Below are 17580 nucleotides of genomic sequence, written 5' to 3'. Positions count from 1 at the left end.
TTTTGGGTATGATTATACATTTTCATTTTTAAGGCACATGATATTCACTTAGTGTTTTACTATCTTACGGGACCCATTTAACTTATTAAGCTTCACAGAATCATCTGTGTGAAGTTCTGTCATTGGAATTCACCCTTCTGAATACTAGCATATTCTGAATAGAAAAGTTGCTAAAGTTTTTTAAAATAAATAATATTCTCAAAAATAGTCAAGGTTAATTTAGTTTAATATTTTGATATTAAAACAATGCAAACTGTTTCAACATCAAACTCTGAAGTAAACATGCTTTTATTGTTTTCTGTGAAGGCTGTCCTTTACACATGCATAGCTCTAAACAGTGGGTGTGGAAAGAGATGCTTTGGAAATGAAATAAACATCTGCACACATCTTTAGGGGGGAAACGGTGTATGGTGTTCTAAAAGGGCATTTCAAAGGCTGTAAATGCCATAGTTACCCAAGAAACATTCAGTGCTCTTTCCCTGGATCCTATCTTATAATTAAGATGCAAATTCAGTTTTAATTATATGAAATCCTGGAAAGCTCTGATGGGGGAGGAATCCTATAGACTCCAAGGCCAAGTGCGCAAGGCGGGGTTCTCAGCGTTCTGTTCCTTAGTCTGATTTTCACGTACACGGTGACTGTGGAAGCAGATGCACATCTCCCCGGGGGACTTAAATCATCCATTAGCTTATAGCGTGTGAAGTGTCAGACACAATTGAGATTTCAAGAAGACGCAAGAGCGAGAATGATGAGCAAGCATCCCGTGGGAGAGCAAAGGGCTTCAAAGGTCAAGTTCCTGGAACAGTTCTTACCCCCCTCTCCGCCCTCCGCGCCCCCAAGCCCTAGCTCCGCACCTCCTGTCTTGGCCGATGGCTGTCAGGGTGACAGATTTGAGCAATACGTCCGGGCCGCGAGAAGCTATCAGCCTGCCGGACAACTGCAGCTTTTCACGAGGGTTCTTCCTTCACTCCCTGGGAAAGAATGAGGCGCATTCTTCTACCCAGGAGCGGCCCTTGAAACCCGGCCGAGGGTCTGCACGCCGCGTCTGCCCTCTCTCGCCAGGCGGGGCGCGCAGCAGCGCACCGAGGCGCCAGGCGGGGGCGAGGGGAGCTTTGTCCTCACCCAGGTTTGTGCTCCCCACTTCTACAGGTCTGCTGAAGTTGGAGAATGGGTCCCGTGTGTCCTTGGGGTACAGTCTGCATCTCGAACGTGAAACCCAACGGGGGCAGCACAAAAAGGCAAGTCTGCCTGTCCCCTCCCTCCTCCCCCAACACCTGTGTCCACCAACTCGCGCAAAGCGGCTTCTGGGTGCGAGGTGATCCTTCCTCTTTTAGGGACTCTACCCCACCTTAGTTTTCTAACGATACGTTTAGCATTTATTTTCTTCCTTTCTTTCTTTCTTTCTTTCTTTTTAATGAGAATAACGAAGTTCTCCCTCCTTCTCTTTCCCTCTCCAAGTTAGAGTAATTCATCCATTCAGCAGGGAAGGCAGCGAATGTTCTCGTTCAAGGCCGCTTTGCCCCAGGATTCCGGAGCTCCGTAGCGTGAGGTGGACATCCAGGGAATCCGGAAAGCGGGCACTTTGGCCCCCAGATCGAGTTTCCCTCGCGTTCTGGACAGGCCCACCCAGGCCGGCCTCGGGTGCCCACTCCCCCAGCGCGCGCTCCCGCGGGGACCTCTGCCCGTCGCTCCGACCGTCCCCCCACGTCTGCTCACTCTGGCGTCTCTCGGCCCAGGTGCCCGCCCTCCCCTCCCACTCCCTGCAGCCCACCTCCCAGGTCCTCTAGGGCCGTCTACGCGTTCCTCTTACCTCCTCATCCGGTCACTGGAGAAGTTTTAAACCCTCGGGGGTCTACACTGTTTCTCTCCCAAGTCGGGCAGAGCATATTTCAAAAAACCAAGAGAAGGTCTCCCTAAACTTTTCTGTCGTGAACGCTCCCGTGTCAGCGGCCGTGAGCACACACCTGCGTGCACGCGGACTTCGGTCCACCTGTCCGGGCGCACTCGCGGCCAGGGAGCCTGCCGGTGGGCAACTGCTCAGGGAGCACGAAACTCGCCGGCAGTCGCTGGCAGGGACGCGGGGCGCAGGCAAGGCATCAAAAGTGAATTTCGAAGCGGGCTGGGGAAGCGGGGAAAATGGTGATTCTAAACGCACACACACACACACCAGAGCGTGTGTCCACGTCCTGCACACAGAGCAGTTGTACCCGAAGGCACACACTCCTGAGAACAGAGCATTGTGGATTGCTCTGAATATAAACCCCCTCTGGGGCGCATTCATCTCGGAACTGACCATCCCTTTCGCCTACAAGACTTCTTAGTCTGGGTCTAAACCAGCGCCGCGCACATGAGGACGGGGACCCAGGCGCTCCCGGAGCCCTCAGCCGGGTCTGCAGAGCCCCCCGAGGCAGGTGCGGGCCCCCAGCCCCGCCGAGCAACAAGCGGGCCGTCCGCGGGAGAGCCGGGTCCTTCTTTGCCTCTGCCCCCGAGTGGGTCACCTCTCCCCGCCCCGCCCCCCATCGCCAGCTGCGCCAAACGGGCGCAGGGGAAGGAGAAAGCCTAGCGAGCGACTCACCCCCAGCTTCCTGCTGCGGATTTTCACGTAGCCCTGCTTGACTATGTCGTTAAAGTTGGAGGCCATGGCCAGCGCGTTCGGCTTCCCCGAGTCGAGAGCTGCCGTCCGCCACGGGGTCCGCGCAGGTCTCGCATCCAGCCGGCCGCCGCCAGCCGCCGCCCGGTGCCCCCGAGCTCCCGCCGCCGGGGACGCAGGCTGGGTGGCAGGGTGACCGCGGACGGGGAACGCGGCCCGGCGCCGCGAACAGCGCCCGCCCTGCGCGTTCCGGTCCTCACCTTCGCCCCCCGCCGCCGCCTGCTGCTGGCGCCCCCTCCGCGCAGCCGGCGCCCCCGGTAGCACCCACGGGCTGGCGCCTCACTCGGCGGCGCACAGCTGGCCGGAGTGCACCATCGCGGCTCCCCAGCGCGGGGGGGAGGGGCGGAACGGGGGGGGCGGGCCGATTCGCCGCCCGGCTCCCTCCCCCTGGCCCGCGGGGTGGCTGGGCTAGAAGATACTCGGAAGACGCGCCCCATCACTCGCGACTCGGGCGGGGAGCTCCTCCCGCCACCCGCGCCCTGGGTCCCGCTCCCACCCGGCTCCCTGTGCCAGCCACGCTCTCCCGGGTGCGGGATTCCTGAGGCCACGGCTCCTCATTCCCGGGCTCTTAATCTCCGCGCCCAAGCTGGACACCGGGGAAAGGGCGGTGGGGATCCTCCCAGGGAAGAAGGCCAACGGGAGCTAGGCAATTGTTTATTTCAATGGCCGTGTTTTACAGTGCATTTTTATTCCTAAGCGCACGCTCGCGCTCCAGGTCTTTGCCCCGTTAGGTTAGGAACTGTAAATCGACGCCAAGCCCTTCCCGGTGCACACAAAGAGACCAATCGTGCGCATGTGTCTAATCCCTCTGCTGCTGGAAAGACTGGAGCAATCAGGCGAGGCCCCGGTCTCCGACGTCCTCTCCCGAAGAAGCCGTGAGCGCTGGAGTGGAGTGATTTATGCCCGCGTGTTAGTTAACTATGACTAAAAGTGGCTCGTGGCTTTTCATCTTCTAGGGGAAATGCAGACCATAGCAGTTACCGGTGGATGCAAATGATTTATGGAAATGTTCCACTCGTAAAAACAAAACAATGAAGAACTCTGACCCCTTTATGTAGGAACGCGTGACATTTAGAAGTAGGCTATTCTCTGTTGTAAAGAAATTTTAATCTAAAAATTACATCCGTTTGATAAGATTCAAGGAAAAATGAGGGAGTATTAAATGTTGGTTGGGGACAATATATGGATTTTTGCTATAGGGAAGGATATTTAATACATAGTAAGGATGTTTCTAATTAAGAAAAATAATGTATAATGATTGAAAATTTTCTAAGTGACTTCTTTATAGAGTCTATGTTTAATAAGAGTTCAAAAGATCGTGTTTATTTCTGCTTATTTTGGTGAGCAGTATTTTTCCATGTTCTCAGTTTAAATTTCTTAGCCCTATTGGGAACATAACAATAGTAAGAGAGAAAGGAAACTACTTGATTGAGGCGAGAAAAATATCAAAACCTGCAGGATAAAGTAGCATGCCCCTCACCCTACCAAATGGACGCCCCAAAGGTGATTTTGGTCCCATCATTAGCAAGTCTCTATGCAGAGCCCATATAACCCAACGGCAACTCTAACCTGGCTGAACAGCACACTATTCCTATCCATTCATTTATTTAGCAAGCATTTGTTTGGATATCCGCCATGCAGAGGGCCAGGTGCCGGGGCAGACATATCCAATCACATGGCAAGATTCCTTAGGCTGCCACTCAGAATGAGTTCAAATTCTGATACTTGCAGAAAACTTGCGTAAACTCCCTGTTAACTTGGTGTGATTCCCCTTCTCCAAATACGTGGAGCATGTGGTCCAGCCCACACATTTGTTACTATTTCGTACACTACATGGCTGTTATTTCTTTTCTTCATGTGAAGACTGTTTTAGATTTGCTGATACTTTAAATACATTATTCAATTCAGTCCTCTTTGCAACCCAAGGATATTGGCTATTTAATAGATGAGGAAACTGAGGCTCAGAGATGTTCAGTTTCAGAGGCACAATTTCAAGATAGGTTTTGTGTCCACAATAATTTCCCTGACCACTAACTTCCACCATCCTTTATATAATAATCGGTTTCCACAAATTGATTGTAAGCTGTTTGAAGTCAGGGATTAATTTTGTCTCAGCAACAATCTTAAGGCATACCCAAGGATAAGGTAAGGTTGGTAACTCTGGCTTTTAAAGATTATGGAATGATTTTGCCTTTGTTCATATGCTTATGTAGGTCTTTATAATACCCTAATACGATGTAAATATTACCCTATATTTGTTTGATTCTTATATTGCTGGTATAGCAATTTGTGTGTGTGTGTGTGTGTGTGTGTCTATGACAAAATACCCTCCCCCTCTTTTTATATTGTTTGTTAGCCTCTTGAAAACACTAGGTTATGTAATATAAATTTGTCATGTAAATTCTTCTAGGTCTGGGTTGGTTGCTTGTATTCTCATGGCATAATTTATTTTAGTCACCTAAGCCCCAAACTAGTAATGTGACTTAGACATTTGAGTACATTCTTCTTTTTGTTTTCAGGAATAATTGATGAGGTGCTGTATATATCCTACTGAATCACATCAAAGCAAACAAAATGTCTGACTATCCCACTGATGAAAGGAATCAAGTGTTGTTATCCTGATCCATACATTACAAAATCCTCCTCCAACCTTCCACCTAATCGTTTTTGCAGCCCCTGATGACCATTGTTTAGATACATTGTTTTATTATGGATTGCAACATTTTGATTTTCTAATTTGATTTTATTCCTGCATTTATAAGCTCGTTTCTTACAAAACAAAACTTTCCTTTGCAAACTACAGGATTGCCCTGAAATAGATTCCTTGTAAGAAAGGCAGGGAATATGCTTGATTCTCAACCTTTATCAACCATTTTTCAGAAATATTGAATGGGTTCTAGCAAACACAAAAAGGAAACTCTGCTCCCTTTAAAATATCATCAAAGATAGAGTTTTGTATATGTGATGTATTTCAATCCATCACAGTCCTTATTCTTTTTGCTGTTTGAATTGCTCCATCCTTGACCAAAAGGAACTGTTTCAATAGACATTTTTTGTGTTTCTATCACAAAAAAACCATGAACCTTAATAGCTTTGCTGTGATCACTCACAAGATATCCCGGGCTCATCTTGTACATTTCCAACTCAGGACCTGGAATCCATTATTTCTTCTGGGAACCTTGTTCATTTTAATGGGAAATGCATTTCCCATTAATCTGGTTACTAGGGTGTTATTTTTGCTACTGATTCTAAGCTTTTCAGTTGTCAAGAAATGAAACACTTTTCTTTTAGAAATATATTTTAAAAGAGAAAAATTCTGTTTTTACAAATATTTCCAATTCAAATTAATGTTGACAGATTCCATATCTAAGGACTGCTTCTTTTCTTTTGAGCTTTCATTATGTGAAATACTCACATATTTCCAGAGTCAAACCTACCAAACAAGTTGCATTGACAGATACAGCTTTGATTTCTGTCCCTTCCTTCTGCTTTCTACTTCTTTTTAGGAAACCACTTTTATTAGTTTTGGGTTTATGTTTCCATTGCTGCTTTTTGACTATATAAGACACATATGTGCTCCTATTTCTATTTTACTTACCAAAAAAATTGCATACTATTCACACTTTTATCACTATAGTACACAGTCTCTAAACCGGGACCCAAAGATCCCCAACTCTTGGTACGATGGCCCATGTAATCCTCCTTCTGAGTCTGGCTTGGAATTTTTTACTAACTTCTAGTGAACAGAATGGCAGATGTGATGGAGTGTGCTTCCTAGATTAGGTTATAAAAGACTGTGGCTTCTCTCTTGGGTGATCTTTTTTGGATTGCTTGCTCTGGGGGAAGCCAGCCGCCACAATATGAAGCAATCCTGTGGAGAGGCCCATGTATATCAGCCTGGAGGTAGATCTTCTGAGGCTTTCCAACAGCTGTGGGTACCCTCACACATGGATTTTCCTCAGTGAAGCCTTTAAGGACTCTACCCTGGCTGACACTTTGAGAGAGAGACCCAGAGTCTGAACCAGCCACCTAACTTGCTACTAGTTGTTTCTAAATAACAGAAGACACACTTATTTTCATCTGCTAATTTTGGGGATGACTTGTTATTGTTATGCATAAATGGTATGTGGAAGTTGGGTACTGCCTCAAACAAAAACTGTAAAATTTGGGAATGGCTTTGGAATCCATCAGTGGTCTTGAGAAGAATACTGGTGAAAGCATAAAGTAACCTGCATACACTGCCAAATTGTGAAGACTGAGGACACTGTGAGTGAGATCTTACAAAAACTGAGAAAAATATTATTGGAAATTGGAGGAAGGAGCATTCTGGTTATGTATGTAGTGAAAGGAAACTTAGCAATACAGCTTCTTGCAACTATATAGAAACTAGAAAATGTACCTAATAAACTGTCATGAAGATAAGAATATTTCCAGGCAAAGTGTTGGTGGGGCAGCCTCTTTCTTCTTGCTATTTAGTAAAATGAGAAAGGAGAGAGATAAATTGAGGAATGGACCATTAAAAAAAAAAGAAGCCAACAACTGATGTTTTTTAATATTCTCAGCCTTTCCAAGCCACAACAGTGCCAAAATTAAGAAATGGCTTCTGAACAAAGATCTAACCTTGGGCACTGCTCTGAAAATTTGGTCTAAAGATACAGCCAAGGGTGTGACTGTAAAATATGTATATTTTTTTAAGATTTCAGAAAATTAATGATTTTACAGTCACATCCTTGGCTGTATCTTTAGACCAAATTTTTATGGCTGTGCTCTAATAGAATAAAGAGATTCACAAGAAACCCACAAAGCTCTTAAGAGAGTTATATATGCAGGAACATTAACAGACAAAGATTACCCAGAATGAGAGCCCCTTGGACTCCCAATATTCTGCTAGCAGGAAGCAGTTTGAGAGAAAAGCTCAGCAGAAAAACAATCAAACAAACAAAAAACTACCTTTTGGGCTTCCCTGGTGGCGCAGTGGTTGAGAGTTCGCCTGCCGATGCAGGGGACACGGGTTCGTGCCCCGGTCCGGGAGGATCCCACATGCCGCGGAGCAGCTGGGCCCGTGAGCCATGGCCGCTGAGCCTGCGCGTCCGGAGCCTGTGCTCCGCAACGGGAGAGGCCACAACAGTGAGAGGCCCACATACCGCAAAAAAAAAAAAAAAAAAAAATGTAGCTTCTCAACGTATCCACCTGAAGACATTCTGTGATTTACCTACTAAATTGGTTCTGGCACCAATTCGATGTGAGTCAGGTTGGGGGAGGGGAGGTCCTTACACCAGCTCGCAATACTCGGGACACCAGCTGGGTGTCCTACAACTCAACTCAGTTCTGACACTATCTACCCAGAGATACCATCAATATCCCACAGGTTAAGGAATCTGATTCCTACAAGACTGCCCCTCAACCATCTTCAGGTGTGAGATGGGTGGTTACCTGTACTTCTGACCAACTGGCTTATGCATCAGAGTTTTCCAAGGCCCCCTCCTGCAGTTTGATTGGATTCATTTGCTAGAGTGGCTCACAGAACTCAGGGAAGCATTTTACTTACTAGATTACTGGTTTATTATAAAAGGATGTAACTCACGAACAGCCAGACAAAAGAGATGCATAGGACAAGACATGGGGACATCTCTGCAAGATCCCACTGCTCTCCCAGCACCTCCACATGTTTACCAACCTAGAAGCTCTCCAAATCCCATCATTTGGGGTTTTTATGGAGGCTTCATTACATAGGCATGATTGATTAAATCATTGACCACTGGCAATTGACTTAACCTCCAGCCCCTTTCCTCTCCCTAGGAGGTCAAGTGGTGGGTCTGAAAATTCCAAACCTCCAATTACAGGGTTTGTTCTACAGGCAAACAACCCCCACCCTTAGATGACCTAGGGGCATTCCAAAGTAACCTGATTAACATGACAAAAGAAACTATGACCTTCTCGCTACTTAGGAAATTCCAAGCGTTTTAGAATCTACACTAGAACCAGGCAGAAGACCAAATATACATTTCTTGTTCTAAGTCAACATCACTCCTACTCAGGTCTCCTCCTTTCCTAATATTTGAACCTTCTTTCCTTCCATACTGTTAGAATTCCTCTCCTGGTTCACTTTTATTCTATTCCCAATAGTTTTTTTTTTTTTTTTAGGCTCTGTCTTTCAAAGAGTACCAAGGCCCAAGTCACTTCACTTATACCGTTACCTACATCCTCATATACTCCATGAACTTTGGAATATCTGAACCTCCAACTTTTTATCTATTGTTTCTTCAGTTGTTCTCAGATTGGTCTGCCTCACCCTCTACTCTGAGTGGGGACCCTTGAAAGTGTGCTGTTTGGGTGCATTTTGGGGTTTTTTTATTCTTAGATCCAAGATCCTTCTTTTCCTCTTGTTTCTCTTACACAACCACTCTTTTTTTGTTTTGTTTTGTTTTTGTTTTTTGCGGTATGTGGGCCTCTCACTGTTGTGGCCTCTCCCGTTGCGGAGCACAGGCTCCGGATGCGCAGGCTCAGTGGCCATGGCTCACGGGCCCAGCCGCTCCGCGGCATGTGGGATCTTCCCAGACCGGGGCACGAACCTGTGTCCCCTGCATCGGCAGGCGGACTCTCAACCACTGCGCCACCAGGGAAGCCCAACCACTCTTGTGTTGAGACTCTTGTTCCTGTTGGTGACGGGATGTACCCTCTCATTGTAGATTCTGTTGTCCATCTTGTCACCTAGTTAAGGAAACTGTGTATAGATTTTTTTCCCTTTCTACCCTGGTTGCCATCTTTCTTTATGTGAGAGGATTGGTATATTCAAATTATGTTCCTTGCCCACACCAATACCATGGTACAGACATCTACCTCTACCTTTATAAATCATTTATAATTGAAGATTTTTATATACAAATTTTAATCTACTTAGGTTTATTGGAGGGAGTGCTAATATGACTATATTTCTTCTAATGTTTAATCGTGCTTATTGAATTTGAATTGCCCCAATATTATATACTATAAAGGAATATACATCCCTTTCTGTTTTTGTACCTCCTATTCAACAGAACAGAATAGTCTATATTTATTTTACAACCATGAAATTTTATTCATTGTGTCCTTATAATGTGTATTAACATCTGGCAGTGCAAGTCCACTCTTCACCCCAATGGGTTATTTTTTTCTTTATCAAAATTTGTGATACTGAAGTGCTATTCTCCTACAAATTTTGCCACCAAATTTCTCACTGGATTTGCTTGGAATTTTGTAAATTTTTTCAGTGAAATTCGAGGGACTGTATATATTTAAAATATTGCATTTTCCCACTTAGAAACATGACTTTGCTTTTTCCTTCCACAAGTCACACGCCTTGATAAAATTTTGCAGTTTTCTTTTATAAGTATTATATTTATGCATTTCAAGTTCATACTTTGGTTCTTTTATTTTTGGCTGTCATAAATATTATTTCCTTTATTAAACTGTATAACTGATCATTAGATTATTAGAAATCCTCTTATAGACATATCACTGAAAGCTCTTATTATTTATAGATCATTTAAATTTATTCTCTTGCAATTCTTATTCAAATAAAAATAATTTTATGTCCTGTTCAATATATATATATATATATATATTTTTTTTTTTTTTCTTTTTCTTTTTTGCGGTATGAGGGCCTCTCACTGTTGTGGCCTCTCCCGTTGCGGAGCACAGGCTCCGGACGCGCAGGCTCAGCAGCCATGGCTCACGGGCCCAGCCGCTCCGCGCCATGTGGGATCTTCCTGGACCGGGGCACGAAACCCGTGTCCTCTGCATCGGCAGGCGGACTCTCAACCACTGCGCCACCAGGGAAGCCTCAATATTTTTACTACAATATTTTTCTTATTTTGTTGCAATGGATATAACTTCTGGAACAATGTTAAAAGATAAAAGCTAAAGCAGTCACAAAAATATTTTTGATGTAAACGAGAATTTGGGGAGGGATTATAATTCAGATGTTGACTGTTGATTGAGATAAAAGTAGTACTTCTCAATTCTTATGTTATGAAGTGTTCCTTACTCAAAAAAAATTTATTAAATTTTACTAAATATGTCTTCATATCTATCAAGATCATAAAATATAACTTGTATCTCAAGTATGATAAGCTAAGTATATTAATATATTTATGAGTATTGACCCAAGTTTGAATTTCTAAAATACAGCTTATTTGATCATATTTAATCATTTATTTAATAAAGTTCTCAATTTGATGGGGTAGTAACTTACCATTGATTAGTGTGATTAGCTTGTACTTTTGTGTAGCTATCCTATGTGTCTTAAGAAAAAGATAAGAAAGTTTTACTCTTCTTTGTGCGCTCAGAAACATTTTAAATATAAAAATTATCTGCTCTATGCAAGTTTGACAGCATCTTTGGTCTCACAAATTTGAAAAGTTAATTATTTTATCACTTTAAATGGTTTCTGATTTTAATGGTCTCTCCAGATATGCTAAATCTTTATCTGACAATTTTAGTGATTTATATAATACATCCCAAATATATTCATGATTTTAAATTAATATTTTGTGTTATGTGCACAGTTAAAAAATCTCTTTGGTATTTGTGTTTCTAGTCCCTTTCTTGTTTCTAATATTTTGAGTTCCTTTCTTTTGATTATGTTTACTAGATGTAGGTCTATTTTTTTTTCTAATTACCTGTTATTTTTTGGCATATCTTTAGCATATAGCTGAAAAAGTAGGCCAAAAGGCTTTATAAATTCAAATACTGGTTTCCAGCTTATATCTTTATGTCGTCCCAGTCCCTATTTCTAGAGTCAACCATATTTTCAAAGTCTTACGTTTAGTAATTTGAGGGTTACTCCAAATTAAGTGATAAGCTTATACTTCTGTTTCTTCATTTCTCAACTTTAGAATTTATCTGGTGTCGATTTTTTTCAAGGACAAATGAGTATCTGGCTCCAGTTACACCACACGCCTAACACCTCTCCAAATGTGAATACTTCTTTCACTCTTTTTATTTCACTATTGCCTCATTATGTGTTATGGGCTGAACTGTCACCCCCACCAACCCCCCCCGCACCGGCCAAATTCATATATTGAAGTCCTAACCCACCAGTGCCTCAGAATGTGACTGTATTTGGAGATAAAATCTTAAAAGAAATACTTAAGTTAAAACGATGTCATTAGGGTGGGTCCTAATCCAATATAGCTGGTGTCCTTGTAAGAAGAGGCAATTTGGACAGAGATGAGTTGAGGGAAGGTGATGCGAGGGTGATGTAGAGATACGAGGAGAGGACAGCAATTTACAAGCCATGGAGAGAGGTCTCAGAAGGAACCAAGACTGCCAACACCTTAGTCTCGGAGCTCTAGCATCCAGAATTGTGAGAAAATAAATTTCTGTTGTTTAAACCACCCAGTCTGTGGTACTTTGTTATTGCATCCTTAGCACACTAATACACTGTTACTTTAAGTGTTTATAACTTTTATTGTAGTGGTCTTTACATATTTCTTTAAATTTATTTTTTGATATTTGACTTTTTAAAGCCAATGTAAGTGGTATTTTTTGAAATTTAATTTTCAATTTATTTCGTTTTTAGGATATAAAAAATATAATTGCTTTTTTAAAATATTGACCTTGCTAGATTTACTTTTTAGACATAGTGGTATATTTGGAAATTATTTTGAGCTTCTACATGTTCAATCATGCCATCTCTAAATAAAAATAGTTTTACTGGGCTCCCCTGGTGGCGCAGTGGTTGAGGGTCCGCCTGCCGATGCAGGGGACACGGGTTCGTGCCCCGGGCCGGGAAGATCCCACGTGCCGCGCAGCGGCTGGGCCCGTGAGCCATGGCCGCTGAGCCTGCGCGTCCGGAGCCTGTGCTCCGCAACGGGAGGGGCCGCAGCAGTGAGAGGCCCGCGTACCGCAAAAAAAAAAAAAAAAATAGTTTTACTCCTTCCTTTCCATTCTTGTGCCCTTCTTCCTTCCCCTCCTCCTCCTCCAATTCTTATTCTTTCTCTGGTTAAGACCTAGTTCAATAATGTTTAATAGAAGTGATAATATTGAACATCCTTGACTGGTTGTTAACTTCAGGGAAATCTTTTAATATTACAATATTAACTATGATGTTAACGTCATAAATAGTCTTTGTTAAGGAGACCCTTCCATTGCTGGTTTTCTGTTTGACTTTACCATGTAGAGATGTTGAATTTTATCAAATGTCAAATGTTTTTAGGAACAGACAGTGTTTGAAACACTTGCAAATCTCCAGTTGGTTACACAGGCCCCATGTAGTTACAATTCCTCTTGATTCTCAATTCCACAACCCTGGCCCATTGCTGGAAGCAAAGAAAAAATCTTAGTTTCTCAGTGGACCTCTGTAGCCAAATGCCCCTAGGGAAGGAATTGCTTTCACTTTCTCTATTGCTTTAAACACTCGCCCATTGTGTTTTCAAAGATCTGGCAACAATGACATTTTGAGGGAGTTGCACGCTAGTTTTTAGAACTTTTTGGCTTTACCCTTTAAATCATACTGCATAACTTGATTTTTCCATTTCTTCATTTTTTGGCTCTCTCCTCTGAGACATTCCTTGCACTTGATCTTTCAGACCGTAAACTCATTATCATCAGTAATTTTTGCCCTAAGCCACTTTCTAGATCTTTTATTGGGAAACATGTTTATATCTCTTGAAATTATTTTGCATGAGTTCAGAAAGTTGTCATTCGGATGTTCTCATGTGTTCTTTGCATTATTTTATCTGTATCCATCTCTCTTCTACAGTTGTGCTTCCTGTGCTTTGTTTTGATTGCTTTGCCTGATCTCATTGGCTTCTAGACCCTTCCACTCTTTCTGAACGCCTCCTGTCTACATGTTGGGAATGATAACTGGAAAGACTCTTGCTTTGATAGAAAGCAAAGTGTTCTCTTCCGTGTGAGCTAGATAGGTAGAGTTAGGATAAAACTGCAAAATATTCCAAAAACGTGTTGTATATATTATAATAACTAAAGGAGATAAACTGAAGCACTACCTTTTGATTTTCTTCTACTTCAGATACAGTTTATCTAACTTTTACTTTTTCCAGTTTCTACCCTTTCCACCTAAATTGGGCTTAAAACGTAAACTGGGATTAATTGGTTATTTGCAACATATTTCTTCTTTTTCAATGATATATTTAATAGTTTGTCAAATTTATGATCTGATTTATTATTTAAATATAAAAAAAGTAATTTCATTCTTTTCAAATCATATAAGAAAATATTTGTAAATCTCATTTCTAGTTCCCATTAAAACAAGTAAATAGGTTCAAGGTATTAAATGATGACTATTAAGCTTAATTTGGAATTTTTAAATCTCTGTTAATTAATTGGCATACTTATTAATATGTAATGCTGATGCACATAGTTACAAGACATGTAATTCACGAAAAATAAAATTATTGAGTCAGCTGGAGTTGCAGAGCTATCTTCTTAGTTTTTAGCTAGAGATGCTCAATTTCATAAAACCAGTAGCTTGTTTTCAACACTCTAGGAACTTTTATTTTAATCCAAAGATTTTTCCTTAATGGAATGATATATTAAAGTAGAGCAGATGAAAAGGAACCAAAATCTGGAAAAGTTATTTTTCAGTTAGGAAGTAGAATGCACACTGTTGACAAAATTAATCAATAGTCAATCTAAGGAAGAAATGGAAAATTTTATTTGATCCAAACTGAGGATTATAACCTGAGAGACAGTCTCTCAGAGAGCTCTGAGAACTGTTCCAAAGAGGTAAGGAGGGAGGCCAGTATATTTTTCATTTTGACGAAGGGGTACCGTGCAGTCAAGCACACATCCCGGTAGAAGATTACTGCTATTCGTGAGGAACAGATAGTTAACCGTTTTAGTGCTTTTCTAAGTAAAAGATGCAAGAAACTGGGTTCCTAAAATTTTCTCCTAAAACTACGTAACTATCTGAGGGCCAGTTCTGCCAGTTTTCCTAGATCACAAACTGCTTCATCCTGATCTTCACGCTGAATTCTTTTCATGGCATACTGTCCGTCAGCAACTGCAGTAGCCAATGACTTGATTCTTGTAGGACCGGATGGTGGGCAAGACATTCTTTATGCTACAATCCCTTCCCTTTGGTCTTAATTTCGACCAAAGTTTGAGAGGCATTTTGTGACCAGTTTGTCTCATGGCACTAGGAATGCTTATTCCCAGTTCAGGTGAGGATTTTGCTGATAGGCCACTCAATGTACTATTACTGTATTAGGCTCTGTTAACAGTAACCAAAGTCTCTGGACCACCTGTCTTACTAGTCTGTTATGATCCAGGAAATGGTTCTCTCTTGTTGCTTCTTCCCATATCTAGAGTGACCCTATGACAATTATTGATCTTATAGAACAATATATTCGATCAATTGTTTCAAGTTGCCTTATTATCATTATTTTTATAGGAGTTTCAGTCACACATTTGGTAATGCAAGACACGATAAAATATCGTGTAAAATATGCAGAGTATAAGTAATATAGCTAGTAACATTAATAAGGTCCTAAGTATTTAAGTTAAGAACTTCCATTAGGTGTGGACCAATATCTCCCCAGGTCATCTGACCAGTCATTTCTGCACCATTTAAGGGAAATGATACATTGGCATTGTACATAAAGCTCACCAAATATGCCTACACATACAAGGCGAGTGGTGGGTTACCGTTACCCCTTACAGGATTGAGAAAGGAGTGGTATCTTCTAAGGAGTTACATGGCTGGTGTCAAAAGGAGAAAAATTGATCTTATGGTTGAACAGGTTTTCTGCCATTGGTCCAGTTAATGCATAACACAGATGCACAATGCACACTGGAGGGGAGGGAGGAGGCCCAAATGGGAAGAGAAAAATTTTATGTTCAAATTTTCCTTGTCTTGCCTTAAAATATGAATTTTATTTCATAAACATGATCCCTTAGAAGAGAAAACATGAACAGGAATAATGGGTGGGGAAGCTCCCGTGTTGGAGTTCCACAACCCCTGAGGCTGACTGCCCATTAGGACTTGGGAGATACTTGCAAATCTGTCTTGTCCATGATAAACATTTAACACTCCTGTTCTGCCTCTAAGAGCTTCTTAAAAAAATCTTTGATGCTAACTCTTTCATATGATGTTCAGCTTCTCTGTTTTTTAAAAACATCATTAATCTTTGCCACTCACATTTCATCTCCGAAAACTTATTTGTTGTAGAAATAGCAAGAGCACCAGAGCAAGACAAATTATAACTTCCATGAGCCTCAGTTTTTTCCCAATTAACCAAGGTGAATATCAATGATTTAGAGATGTCTATTAACATTAGGTAATATGATATCCCTGACACAGTGCCCATCCCACAGCTTATATAAAATCAATATCAACTGTCTTCTTGTGTCTTGAATAATTGTTTTGGTATAAGGGTTTTAAGGGTTTAGCCTCTCCATATGTCTAGGAACATTATATCTTGAACCACAGATAATCAATGTCATCTGCATGTATCACAGCTATCCTAATTATTTTTCAACAGATGAACTTTTTAAAAGTAGCTTATTTACTTCAATCTTATGACCAGTCTAAATATACAAACATACATAATTGAATAGGCAAAGTGTATAACTTACTAATTAGAGTCAAAATGGTTTTTCTAGTTGATTCACAGATATCGTATACTCAGGTATTTTAATGTTGTATATGCATTATTTACCAACATTAATATAATAAATAAAACATTTAATATCATAGTTCATTGTAGAGCTATGTAATGCTTAAAATGACAATAAATCCAAAAGAGAGGCAATTTGTAACTGAATATAGACCATAGGATTTGAAGTCACATGCTCTCATTTAGGGTCTTATTTCTGCAACCTATAAGCTTTGTGAACTGGGAACGTTTGGAGAATCATTCACCTTTAATGACCTTAAGTTTCTTTGGTAAAATTAAAGTGAGTATCCAATACAAACAAAATGTTCCAAATAATTGGTATGCTCATCAAATGACAGATGAATGAAAGCAATATAACCTTAAAGCACATTATAAATATAAATTACATTACCCATAACTCCAGTTACTACAAATCATTTGAAAAATATTTAGACGATAGAGGAAAAAGAACATTTACTTCACCAAAGACTGCATTTAACTCTCTAAAGCAGACTTAGATAAGTAACACAGATATTTTCTTGTTCATGGTGGAGAAAAAATTCAACATATCCAATATGGAATATAGATAGCCATTTAAATAAATAGAAGTAGTTACTGAATTAAAGTATGCAAAAGTGACTCGTAGAGGGTATTTACAACACATTTTTAAAATAAAGAGAATATTGATGCTAAATAAATGACCTATTGTATAAAATAGAGCTGGATAAATTAAGGAAAGAATGTAAATAAAAGATGGAAGTTTAAAACCTTCCTCTGAAAGAACAAAAGTCAGAATCATCAAAAAAGAAACTCCCATCAGTGACAAGAAGTTTATTCTTGAGGAGCATTTAAAAAGTGAATAGGAAAAAGACAATGGGAGGAGTTTTTTTGTTCCTCTGAGGATATCCCAACATATACTAAGGCTTGAATAACAGCCTCTCTGGTTTACTGAGTCATGGAGATTTTATAGACCACGAGGACCAGACAAGGCTCTGGGTCAGTCATGACTCAGAGAGGAAATTTCTCACCAAGGTTCACAAACCCCAATGATTCATCAGTGTCTTCCTTCTTCGGTCCCTTCTCATTACCATGGCAATTCATACAGCTCAAGAGAGTCAGAAAAGGTGTCAGAGCTTATCTCACTCCTATTCCCTGAATTTTAAATAACCATTGGAGCAAGTTTCTATCAGAACACAGGTAAATATCAGGTGTATAATATGTCATTTAATTTAGGCAACAGCAAGGAAAACAGGATAATTGGAAAGTATCTGTGGAACTATCTGACCGTTTAAAAATATTCTGCATTTACGCCGTAATAGCAGATCCATG

At 41.3% G+C, this 17580-nt stretch overlaps 1 protein-coding gene across 1 annotated transcript in view; it reads right to left on the bottom strand.

Moving 5' to 3' along the window:
* The window catches only part of DOK6 (docking protein 6), a 408133-nt gene extending 405477 nt beyond the window's left edge, over positions 1–2656 (bottom strand). Inside the window, exon 1 of the mRNA XM_082668201.1 lies at positions 2576–2656. Within this exon, the coding sequence (XP_082524327.1) occupies positions 2576–2641 (66 nt within the window). The 5' untranslated portion in view covers positions 2642–2656. The remainder of the gene's footprint in view (positions 1–2575) is intronic.
* Between the last annotated feature and the right edge of the window lie 14924 nt (positions 2657–17580).

Source organism: Grampus griseus (genome assembly GCF_964374135.1).
Source record: "Grampus griseus genome assembly, chromosome: 12".
Taxonomy (NCBI): Eukaryota; Metazoa; Chordata; class Mammalia; order Artiodactyla; family Delphinidae; genus Grampus; species Grampus griseus.
Note: the sequence above shows the minus strand (reverse complement) of the source record. Positions and strands in the feature narration are given on the sequence as shown.